Genomic DNA, 11,769 nt, shown 5'->3' with positions numbered 1-11,769 from the left:
TTCCACTATTCTGGGGACCTCAACGACGAATTTAGAAAAGAAACAAAAAATCGCATTTCAGATCACATCTTGTCAGAGTCAACTTAATTACAAAGCTTGAAGAAAAGGAGTGTTACCTCGGTGTATTCAGCAAAGTTGAATGGTGGGCATGTTGCCATGGACAGTAATCTTTGTCACTCCAGGCTTACTGGCAGAACCTCGGACAGTGTCATGGTCAAATTCGCCAATCCACCAGCCAGTGCCTAGAGGGGGACCTACGTTTCCGGAGGGTTTTCATGGAAGAGAGGTGCAAGGACGAATGGACTCCCGTTGAATGTCAAGGTGCGCCTCAAAGTGGGCTGAGAGGCTGCTGGGGTATATTGGAATGAGATGTCTTCACGCGGTATATACAAATACAAGGTCCCATGGACACAGGGCAAAAAGGTGCTTTCAGTACGCCAATGGTAAAACTTAAGTATGCAGAAGCTGGTCGTGCAACGATCCCCCCCCGGACTGCTCAATTGTTCGTGGTGGTCGACACAGTCTGCAAGGTATCCTGCTTACACCAGTCATTGACGGGCTAAGACAAATCGAACAAGTCAGCAGGTGAAGCTGGTCATATGCGGATGGCACCAAAGAAGGGGCCTCGACTCACCAGACAGCTCAGCCGGTAGCACCACGAGCACCGGGAGGCGGGGTATTTATAGAAATCAATAATCAAAAGAATGAATCCAATCAAGACTGCGACCAGCGCACCCGCTCGGACGAGCCACCAGGCCCACCAGAGAGGCTTTCGGCCTTTGAAGAAATTCATGGGACCCCGGGTGTCGTCTCCGTCGGTGGCGGAAGTGACCATGTTATTCTTGCCTTTGAAAAAGTCCAGCACGGAGCCGGTCTTGCGCTTGTCGGCGGCATCCGTTCCAACCCCGCCGCTCATGGCCACGTAGGGCTGACGCGCGAGGCCGATGCGCTCACGAAGAGCATTGGGAGATCGGAGAAGAGACAGTCCCATGGCCAACCCCATGATGAATCCACCAATGTGGGAGAAATTGTCCAGGCCCGGAAGGAGACCCAGCACGAAGGAGACGGCTACTCCAAGCACCATGATGATCAGTTCCACCCAGGGCGACTCGCGCCGAGGCCAGTCATACAGCAGATCCAGCAGGAAAAGGGCCAGAATGCCGAACAAGGCCCCAGAGCATCCCGTGCTGGGCTGAAGCGGCGCCGCATAATTCCCTCCAAAGACATAGCCAAAGATGCCGCTGGCGAAGTAGGTCAAAGCAAACCGCCACATTCCAATCATGCGCTCCATGTCCGCGCCCATGGTCACCTGCACCAACAGGTTGAACCCAATGTGAATGAAACCACCGTGCAAGAAGATTGGAATGATGAAGCGATACCACTGGTTGGGCGCGGGCGTGTCATCCATAGAGCCCCCGACCCGAGGATTGGGAACGCCGCCGAATCCACACAAGTCGGAGAGGGTGCAGTCGGAATTTGTCGTGGTGCTGTTGGGGCAGGGCCACATGATCGGAAGACTCGAGTTCTGGACACCGGGGACGTTCTTCATGCACGGATCATAGCGTGCGCCCATGTAGATTTGAATATAGGGAGAGGGTCCGATCATCGGGTTGAACGAGGGTTTGGTCTCGATCGGAGAGCCCGTCAGGGTAGCTAGGACGCGTGCATGTTAGCCTTTCCTTCTTCGCTCCCTTCCAAGAAAGGCAGAATGACTGTGAGGTGTTTTTTTTGGAAGCCATCTGCCTCTCGGGCCCAATCACTGTCGGCGGCACATCACGGAGAGGACTCACCATTTTTGACCAATTCCACAATGAACACCACAATCTGAGCCACAGTCAGCGCCCAGGTCACCCACGCCGGCTTCTTTCGAAAGAAGCCCGGCTTTCTTTGATTCCCCACTCGTGGTCGACCCCCCAATCCACCCGGCGAAGGCGGCGGGTAGTGTGTTTGCTGGTGCATCCATTCCGGATTATTGCTGTATTGGGGTTGTGCCTTGAGCGGGATATTCTCTGCGTAGTGGTCGCCGTCGGCAACTCTCCCTGCGGTGCCGTAGACACCATTATCATATTGTAGTGAGTATTGACTCTGGCGATTGTGATAAGGAGCGGAGGCGTCGGCTTGGTGGCTGGGACCCGGCAAGGCATATCCAGGGGCATTGGAGTTGGGGTTCACCGGTGCGGGATGACCACTGAGCCCTTGCCCGTCGGGGAGCTGGTCGTAGGTCGGTGGTTGTGAAGTATTTGGGTTGTGATAGTATTCGTTGGCCGCCATGGTGAGTGCCAGGCAAGATCAGGAACTCTGGACGAACTCGGTGGATTTGAGGGAAGAAGGTAGGATTTGTTCGACAGATGTGTCCCCCGGTTGTTGCAGAAGCGAGTGCGTGCCTTGAATGGCCGATCAGATCTGGAGTCGGAGGTAAAATATGTGAGCGGGAGGCCGTGGCGATGTCGGACAGAATACCAATGCTGAGGGTAAAAAAAAAACTGCGTTGAGGAGAGCCGTTGTGGAGGAGCGGAGTTGACACAGGAGCGGAGTGAAGCAGGCAGTGACATTGTGTAACTGGGGAAGTTACCTATTTTTGTTTCGGGGCCAATCGTCACTCCAATCAACGCAGCCGCGCGGCACTTTGGGCTGAGCACTAAGCCAACTTTCAGTCCCACCCCTTTCACATCCGCCTCAAATGTGCCTGAAAGGCTATCTTATCACTCTCCGGCGACGGTACTCGAGCACTGCCTTGCTACCTAACAGAAGTAACAAGCACTGACGGTAGGTGAGCTTCATCATACAAAACTACTAGGGTGGACAAGGAGGTAGTGTGACGATCCACTAAGCAGGTCGTGGTCCCTCCATCCATCCACAATGTCTCTCGTACTGTGATTTACCCGTGTGTATACTATGCAGAGTCACCCAAGAGTCAAGGGAATGATTGCGGCCCACATTCTTCATAGTTTGCAGACAGCAACGAATGAACATTCATTAGGAAAGAAGGAAAGAAAGGCCGTTGATCTTCTCTGCAGACCAGCGCTATCCGTAGCCTGCCTCGATGCTACATCGCCAAGGAAGTGATTTGTCCATCTCCTCCACATCGACCTCCGTTGATACCATCCACTTCAGGCATCAATCTTGGGTGCCAGACTCGTGCACAATGGAAATCATCTGATGCGGCGGTCGACAAGAGGCTGTCGCGCAGATAATGGATTTATTATTCACATGTAGTACCTTCTCCAGCCACCAATCCCATGCCCCACCGTGATTCAAAAATGGGAAAGTGATCAAGATCTATCGGGGGAAAATTGATTTACTTTATTGATTTTCTCCCCAATGGCGCGTATGTGGGAAGCTCTGCCAGGTCGCCCCCAAACGAGACCCTTGTTCGAAAGTGGCCCCTTCAGTTGATCCTGAAGACGGGTGGCGCTCGAGGCTAGTAGACGCTTGTCCAGTCCAGATGGGAGCCATGGTAAAGACCCCTGTCCTTCCGAACAAGGATGATGGATATTGATCGTCAGCCCTACATGAGAGATAAGATTGGGAGCCTCTACAACAAATCCAAAGCACAAGCATAGTTGTGAAGAACCCATTAAGTATTGAACATTAGGAATTATCGTGGGTAAGAATAAGGGGGGGGGAACAGACAGTTCCACCAACACCGTCGTCCCCTCGATTTGGCCAATCCCCACCACCAATGTGTGTCGTTCAGAGGGATTGCCGAGTCGGTTCATGATGCTCGTATTCAGGTCGTCAATCGTCCAGTCCATTTCCCGGTTCCCAGATCGACGGGCGGAGAAAGTCGGGGCGATGCGCATCATTCAAGTTGCCCAGGACACGATCCCCCAGATCACCAGAGGGCGGTGAAAGCAATGGGCTCGTGTGTTCTCATGCAACAGAGGGGAAGAAACAAACAGAAGAGAGGGGGAGGGAAAAGATACCTCTCTCCGAATAGTAGGCCGAATGGGGGGAATCAAAAAGCAATAAATGACCCGAAACCGCGGGCTCCCCTAGCAAAGAATGAGGCGGCCACCACAATGAGCAAAAAAAGAGCCAAAGTGAACACAGACAACATCCAAAAAGGGACAGAGAGAAAGCTACACAAACTTCCACGGCTCGTCGCTCTGAACAGACAAAAATTGAATCCGAAGCTGCTGCAGTTTAGACTGGTGACCACCTGGGATTTACCAAGTCCAGGATTTGCTGAGGAGGAGCAAACCAGCCTCCGTCGAAGTCACCGCTATCAGTCGCAGGGTCGAGGAGGTGGGGCCGATCCACAAATCGACTGATGCACCGGAGCAAGGGTCCCGAGAAACACAAAGCTCAGCACCTCATGATGGTAAAGTATTCTTCACGATCGACGCGGGAGACATGGGAGTGCCAGCAGTGCCCCAAATCCCCATCGCGGCGGAACCCACCTCCTGGCCGCTTTGACCGGTCAACAGCCACGCGAGACGACTGACTTTGTGGAACAGCAGGGGAGGGAAGTAGATCAGGAAGGCCCAGAAGAGCAGCGACAGAACCACCAGCACAAAGGTGTTGGCGATAACTTTTTCGCTGGTGGTCATGACGTAGATCCCAAAGGTGACTTCGTAGCGGTAGTACTCCAGCCTCACGCGATCCACCACTCGCCGAAATGGGTTGCGACTGCGACGGGTGCCAAACACGGCGGGCGTTGCGGTTGACGAGTATTTAGCGATGAGCTCATCGACAGCGGCGGGCGCATGCGACAGATGCGTGGCTGCCGTGTTGGGGGTATAGAACGATTGCATCTCGGGTGGCATGGCGCAGCGATGATATAGTCTGGGACGAATACGCAAGTGATCGCGTGCTGTCGAAAGGGTTGAGATGAAATCTGGGGGAATGCTCGGCGCTATACCTGGAGGAAGCTCGGATCCTTGGAAGTTGGGTATGGAAATAAACACGGGGACCGTCAAGGTCGACCCCAAGACAAGATGGAAACCGAGAGACAGAGGAAGAGTAAGACAGAAAAAGAGACCTCACTCGAGGGGCTGTGAATAGAAACCCCCGGAATTTGGAGTGAGGATAGGACTTCTTTGGGTTGCAAATCCAACGAGAAGCAAATAATCGCCTTGCGCACGCTGGCTAGGGTTATCAGATGCAGACGGAAATGCACAGGTCTACTGGGCAGATGACGATGATCGACACGACAGGATTGCGCTGGGGAGCCGAACTATAGGATGCGCGACAAGAGTGACGGGGAGAGTAGGCACGACTGAATCGACGAGGGATTTGAAAGGGCGAAAATGCCCAGATGAGACGGACTTGGTAAAGATATACTGGCCCCGGGGGCGAGTGGAGCGTTACAACAAGAAGCTGTTGACCACGATGGGCTCGGAGTCATCGGCAAGGCGGAAAAAGATGATGATGGTGATCGATGATCGATGATTCCGTAGCGGTACTAGCGCCATCCCGTTCCATCCGACGACCCGACGACCCATCGAGTCAAGAACCACCCGCTGCCAGAACTGGCAGGCCAGACAAGAGAACTGCCCTCAGAGCAGTACCGCAGGACCGCAGTACCCGAGCGACGGGATCAATTTCAGGCCGGACAGGCAAGTTAGCCTTTTCTGAGACTCCTCTAGCTTCTTTAGCCTCTTTAGCCCTGCTGCATGCCTTGGAAGGTGCAAAAATCGCGTCGGAATCGGGTGGGTCTTACTTGAGGGAACCAGTGACTGGTCCACTCTTCCCGATTTCAGAAACTCGGGCGAGGACATCCGGCATAAACCGTATCGCGTGCTGTGCTCAGATGCCGCGGGCATGCTTGACTACCGAGAATCTTCTCTTCGCTGGAGACGAGCAGCTGGACTGTACATGTTGGGCAGTCCCCTGGGAGCTTGGACCCGTGAATGCAAAGTCTATCCCCGCTTGGCAATCCAATAGCCTTACCATGAGCATCGCTTCCAGTGAGAAACTGAACAAGGGAGACTCAATTTCTGTACAGGACTCTAGATCACGGAATCCGTCATGGCTGGGTCGTCTGGTGCGTTGGGTCCCGGAAAAAAAAAGAGAATAGAGGTGAACCGTAGACCCGATCGAAGTCCAGAGCGTGGGCGATGACGAAAGAGAGATCCACACCGAAAAGACGCCAAAAACCCAAAGCTTGGGATCCTTCGGCACGACAGGCCGCTAGGGCGGATCCACAGGCAGAAATCGGATCAAATTCAGGCACCCAGGCTTCCACATCAGGCCCGGCGCGAGTCATGAGGTGGTGGATTCGCGGCGGGAATGGACACTGTCGGGTGAACGGTCGGTGATTTGCAATCATTATCGACACTAGAAGGATCACCTCGATAACAAGTGTCTGTATGTGTATAAAGCGATCCATGGGAATTGAAGATCCCGAGGCGGTCCTCGAGTCAGGTGCTTGTGATCAATGCATCCGTTGTACCATTCTTTAGTACTTTGCTTGGTCCATCTTAGATTCCCTCAGTCAGGAGTATGAGACTAGTGACAGCATTACTTGTACTTTGATCTACGACAGCAGCATCCAGTATGGATTCTCCCATGCCCAACCCGCTCGCGAGTATCGGTATCTGGCCGATTCGTGGACAAGGTCTTCATGTGGTGTATCTCCAGACCTACATCCTTTCTCTCCTGTGCTTGTCGTTTATGTTCTCTTGGCGGTTCATGTCGATCTTAGAAGTGGATTGATGGACCTAAATTATGATAGATCTATGGAAGTAACCCACATTTTTCAATTGGATGCTCTAGGCCCTCAATCTTCAACTTAGACGAGGTGATCAAGCCTAGTCTGGTACAGATCACCCGACAACATCTTGGATTTACTAGTGTATGAATTCATACTCTGCCTATTGAAGTCACTGACCCATACTGCTGCCGTGACCCATTCCCACCTTGATGAGTTTCGGTTCTTCCAGCCGGCAGCGCCAATTTGCGTGAGTCGGCACTAGTCTGCATTAGTCGCACTAAAAGTTTCTTGCATCCTCGGCCGCGTCTGTTTCATGTGATGTCACTACCCGCGTTCACCTGCTCTTCTCGACCCCGCAACCGGCTGCACTGACTGCCACGACTCGCGACCTTCTCGGTCCCTCCGCAGCCCGTCAACAGACGCAACAACCTACCCCCCTATCCGACCTCCGACTGCTGCTGACCATGGATCAGGAGGATCCACTCGTCAAGGCTCTCCCGCCAGCGACCGACTATCTGACCTATCTCACCCTCCTCGAATATCAGCTAACGCCCGAACGTCTTCCCCTCTTGCATCATTTGCTTCAAGATGAGAAGCTCACTACCAACATTGGCTGGGACCTGGTCAAGCTCCTTTTGCCCATGCTCCCTGCCTCAACAGAATGTCTGCAGGATGTCGCACGATTGGGTAATCCGCGCGAGGTGATCCTGCGCGTCTGCGAAGCACTGGAAACTTTGCAGCCAGATGATGGGGATAGCGACGACGTGGAGGATGACCAGCATCAGAGTCGGGGCGGGGAGGCCTCGCTTCCATCACATGTACTGCAATTCAACTGCCTGGTAGCGATGCTGTCAGTCCTGCACCAACGTCTACAGGCTAAGCGGCCCAGTCGATTTGTGGCCACCTCGCTCAAGGCGGCCTTGGAAGCGTACGAGACAATGACCTGTGACGAGACGACACTGGCACTCTTGGAATTCTTCCGTGATCTGACGCCCAACAAGCGTCCTGCTCCTCCACCCCGTGCGCCCAGTGAGTCAAGCGTCGTTCGAGTTGCACAAGCCTCTGCGCCTGATCCGGAGGCAGAGGTGCAATCGCCTGCATTGTCAAAAGATACCGAGGCGAATTTGGTGCGCAAGCTTGTTCAATTTGGTCTGCTGGAGATGCTGAAGCTGTACCTGCTGAGCTTCTCCGGTCCCATGGACCCAGGGATGGCATGGACTGTGCGCATGCAGGAAAAGCTGAACCCTCACCTGCGACTACCGTCTCAGTCCCAAATGGAGGCATACGGTTCTATCAAGGAACTGAAAGAGCGGGATATGATGATGGGCCGAATTAATGTGAGTGTGGCTATCATGAAGTGCGGTGTCTGACCATGGCTTCAACCTGCTAACACGCGAGATTTGATGTTCTCTTAGTCACTCTCACGCGACTTGGGAATTGACAGCAACGAGTTGCTTTCTATCGTTTCTCGCTCGCCCGAGAGCCATGCCCTCCTCTCGACTTTGATGAGCCCCCAGAGAAAGTGGACGACATTCATCTCGAGAGACATGGATCTTTGCTGCTTTTGGCCGCTCGTGGGGCCGGAGCCACCTTGTACAAGACCTCCACTAATCCCATGCCGGCCTTGCCAGTCTTTCCCGACCTTGCGCGGATTTTTTCCAACTTTCTCGGAAGTAGTGAGAACCTGGAAGAGGTTGCATTTGGACAACCGCATGCACTATTAGACTCGCTGCTCGCATTGACCGTCCACTCCACGCAGTCTCAAATTACCACACCCTCTCGTGACGCCGAGTTCGCCCAATTTTTGATGAGTCTGACAGCATGTACGGCACGTCAAAGCCATGGAATCGTTCGACAGATTCCAGCGGCAATCTTCCACAGTCACCCATCCTCCACGACGCGCTTCCAGATTGTGCGCCGGATTTTGGAAGACAAACGGTACCTTTCCATCCGCGACAGCGCCATCTCATGGTTCAAAGAAGAGCTTCTAGACACGAAGCCTTCAGAGTCACAAGAAACGGTCTTCCATGATCCCTTGTGGTTCTGGTCCATTTTCCCACTTCTCATGCAGCCTGTGGACGTTGAAGACGCAACGGCTGCTTCAAAGCTTGTGGTGAGCTGGTCTCGCCTCACACAAACCGAAGGCCCTTCTCTCCACTCTGCATTGAACTTGTACTTTCTTCTCCTCTCCTCTGACGACCTGCGCAACCGACTTCAACTAGAGAAGACGGTGAAATACTTCCGAAGTCAAGTTCTCAACCCACTTCGCCAGGTCTTCCGTACTTTTGAGAATGACCTCTCATCCAAGGGCGGAGATGGTCTGATCGAGGGAGCAGTTGGCACAGATATGTGTCAGGCCGGGCTTACGCGATCTGCAGGACTGATTGGGCTCACTTTGGATCAAATCGAGGAACTCATCAACGAGCACTTTGGTACGGATGATGCCGATCTTCAGAAGTACACCGCCGACGAGGAGGCATCGGTGGAGGAAATTCGGAAGAAAACGGCTGGACTTGAACTGTCATGATGAGCATTTGATACGAGCGGAAAGCGTTCCAAATACACATTGGATCTTGAATGTATATCTCCTTGGTGTTTCCTTTTCCCGCCTCTTCCTTTCTCTCTCTCCCTTCTTGTCTTTTTTTCGTATAATGCTGGATGAGTATCCTGGGCTGGCTCGGGATATTTGAGAATTTTGATCTTCACCGACACGAGCCATTGAGATATGAAGCAACTTGTTTTTTTTATTATTTATTTTTATTTTTGTCCCAGTAGCATACGATTCCATCACTCAATTTGTTGGACGCTGTCGAACCTGGCCACCAAGCTCCAAGGGTCTCCACGTCCACTTCCACTTCGTGCAATACAATCATCCATAATGGAAAGTAGTCCTTTCCAAAGCTTGATTCCCGTGCTCCATTGCTCCAGCAAGCAGAAGTCGCAATGGCTGGTATGGAGCCGGCCACCACTGAGAAAAGAAATTCGACCTCTGCAAGAACTAATCGCAAGAAAAGAATTTGTGCCCGGGGATCAATATTGTATTTCTATCCTCCACTCACGATCAACACGAGGAAAAAGAAGAGCAAAGAACAGAAAAAGAATCAAATCCAGTAACCAAGGACTTGTCCGCGAACCACAGGCACACCCTCGCACACACATTCCTCCTCCATGAAAAACGAGACTCAACTGGAAATTGAGACAGGAATGGGAAAAGAAAAAAAAGAAAATCACGCTCTCCGACTTCCCCGCTCCAAAGAAACTATGGCACCATAAACAAGAACCTGATGTTTGTGTGTTTTTTTTGGGTGATGTTCTCTTCCAGAGAACCTAGATTCTCAGGGGGAAAAGAAAGATTCTTCAAGGCAGCACGCTTGCACTCTCTCACACCGGAATGCAGTGCAAGAATAGAAACTCGTAAAGACAAAAGACAATATTGAAATCCCCGGAAAGAGATTTGGATGATCACACTCTTCGTCTGTGGAGGTGGTTTTTCCAGGTCCCCTGCCCACGTGAATGTCCATGAGGAAAACTAGATCGTAAGCAGGGACGGGTCTGGTCTTCTGTGCTCCCCGTTCTCCGTACGCGCGCTGGGAGGCGGAAATGGAGGACAGAGTGATAGGGACGCTGCTGCGATGGAAACGAATGAAATGGACTGGGAGGGAGCAGAGAGAGAAAAACCAGACGAAGAACGCGAGGAGAGGAATGGAAAAAAAGGATTGATTGATCGTGGGGTCGAGAGAGCGGGTTGGCGTATGGAATTTTTTTGGGAATTTTCACGTTTTGATCAGGTGTCTTGCTCATGGTTTCAAGGTCGAAAGGGGATTTGGAAAGTGCAAAATTGATAAATTGATAGTCGAAATTGTCATGATGGATGATGAAGACCACCAAGCAGGTCTAGCAGATCACATCATATTGGACCATTTGGAGTAGTGCGAGAGCAGGCGGTTGCGAGGTGGTCGTTGCATGTAAGTAGCTTACATGACAACGCAGCCACCGCCGGGAGCAGCTATAGAAGCAGAAGATAGTATGTTAGTCAATAGGGCTCAATTGGGAGAAGGAGAGGTAGGAAGAAGTGCTCGCATACCCTTAACAACAACTGTGTTCTGGATAGGGGCCATTTTGATAGATGGGAAGTTTGAAGCTTGAAAAAGCGAAGAAGATTGCTTGATGAGATGATTGATTGAGATTGAAGCGGATGATGAAAAAAAAAGAGTCTCTGGCCAGCGAAGATGGGTGTATTTATAACATTTCAAAGGCCTCTCAGGAAGATATTCGACGATGATCGATAGATCGAAAGCCTTCCAGGTGGAAACTCGACTCTGCCTGTCTGCATACTGGCAGCCTTCCAGGAATGAGAACAATTGACAGAATGAATGAGGATACTCAGACACCGGACTTACTCCAAGCACAGGCCCAGGCCAGTATGTCGAATGAGGAAGATAGAACACGCAAGTTTCCATTTCCAGACGGAGAGAGGCGTCATGGAAGCTCCACACATTCGAAGATTCTCGGGCTTGGCGCTGTCGTTCTGACATTGTTCTCGTCAGGATAAATCAAACAGTGGCGGTGGCTGCCTCGGGGGAGTTGAAGCCAGAGCGATATCAGCTGGAGGTGGTTTGCTGTCGATCTGATATTGTTCTCTGCAGGAACAATGCTTCAGATGACCCACTTGGTGACGAGACCCAGACATTCACTGGACTCAAAATTGCAGCCTGGACGTCATCTGGGGAGAAGAAATGTCGGTCTCGTTCTCTCTCCGTCTCTTCTCTCCGAGTCATGTGTGGAAGGTTTGCAAGGACGATCTACACCACGTGGCTTGGAGATGTATCAGATCAATCGAAAACAATCTCAAGAGACTTCCTGGGAAACGTGGAGCCCTTTCCATTTATCCTTCTTGAACAGCTCCAACGATAGAGAGACAGTCACGGTTCTCGCTTTCGTAGAGTGGGGTTGGGGTTGAGTGGACTGAGTCAGACGGTGGCTTTTAAACAAAGAAATAACCACGATGGCCTGCCACCCCCGTCTCGACTCCACCGATTGTTTCTGCAGAGAACAATCCATCGCCAGCCAGGGTTATTCGTTGGTGACTGCATGTTCTGCCAATAGGATCT

The 11,769-nt window shown here is 52.0% G+C and overlaps 6 protein-coding genes across 6 annotated transcripts; 2 read left to right on the top strand and 4 right to left on the bottom strand.

The window, feature by feature from the left end:
• Positions 1 to 496: 496 nt before the first annotated feature.
• POX_d05027 (putative rhomboid protein) lies at positions 497 to 2,271 on the bottom strand (the record flags this gene model as incomplete). Its single annotated transcript, XM_050113880.1, has 3 exons — positions 497 to 559; positions 635 to 1,653; positions 1,791 to 2,271. 3 exons carry the CDS (start codon positions 2,269 to 2,271, stop codon positions 497 to 499), a joined length of 1,563 nt encoding a protein of 520 aa, XP_049968831.1.
• Positions 2,272 to 4,316: 2,045 nt separating this feature from the next.
• POX_d05026 (uncharacterized protein) lies at positions 4,317 to 4,769 on the bottom strand (the record flags this gene model as incomplete). The annotated part of the gene is made up of 1 exon (XM_050113879.1): positions 4,317 to 4,769. One exon carries the CDS (start codon positions 4,767 to 4,769, stop codon positions 4,317 to 4,319), a length of 453 nt encoding a protein of 150 aa, XP_049968830.1.
• A 331-nt stretch (positions 4,770 to 5,100) lies between these two features.
• POX_d05025 (uncharacterized protein) lies at positions 5,101 to 5,768 on the bottom strand (the record flags this gene model as incomplete). The annotated part of the gene is made up of 4 exons (XM_050113878.1): positions 5,101 to 5,322; positions 5,409 to 5,474; positions 5,530 to 5,591; positions 5,666 to 5,768. 4 exons carry the CDS (start codon positions 5,766 to 5,768, stop codon positions 5,101 to 5,103), a joined length of 453 nt encoding a protein of 150 aa, XP_049968829.1.
• Positions 5,769 to 6,501: 733 nt separating this feature from the next.
• Positions 6,502 to 6,660, top strand: POX_d05024 (uncharacterized protein; the record flags this gene model as incomplete). Its single annotated transcript, XM_050113877.1, has 1 exon — positions 6,502 to 6,660. The coding sequence occupies one exon, from the start codon at positions 6,502 to 6,504 to the stop codon at positions 6,658 to 6,660; it is 159 nt and encodes a 52-aa protein (XP_049968828.1).
• A 462-nt stretch (positions 6,661 to 7,122) lies between these two features.
• POX_d05023 (uncharacterized protein) lies at positions 7,123 to 9,185 on the top strand (the record flags this gene model as incomplete). Its single annotated transcript, XM_050113876.1, has 2 exons — positions 7,123 to 7,995; positions 8,103 to 9,185. 2 exons carry the CDS (start codon positions 7,123 to 7,125, stop codon positions 9,183 to 9,185), a joined length of 1,956 nt encoding a protein of 651 aa, XP_049968827.1.
• A 1,447-nt stretch (positions 9,186 to 10,632) lies between these two features.
• On the bottom strand, positions 10,633 to 11,436 carry POX_d05022 (uncharacterized protein; the record flags this gene model as incomplete). Its single annotated transcript, XM_050113875.1, has 3 exons — positions 10,633 to 10,664; positions 10,743 to 11,186; positions 11,328 to 11,436. The coding sequence occupies 3 exons, from the start codon at positions 11,434 to 11,436 to the stop codon at positions 10,633 to 10,635; spliced, it is 585 nt and encodes a 194-aa protein (XP_049968826.1).
• Positions 11,437 to 11,769: the final 333 nt, after the last annotated feature.

Source organism: Penicillium oxalicum, chromosome IV (genome assembly GCF_001723175.1).
Source record: "Penicillium oxalicum strain HP7-1 chromosome IV, whole genome shotgun sequence".
In the NCBI taxonomy this organism is placed as follows: domain Eukaryota; kingdom Fungi; phylum Ascomycota; class Eurotiomycetes; order Eurotiales; family Aspergillaceae; genus Penicillium; species Penicillium oxalicum.
This window is presented reverse-complemented; position numbering and strand designations above follow the sequence as displayed.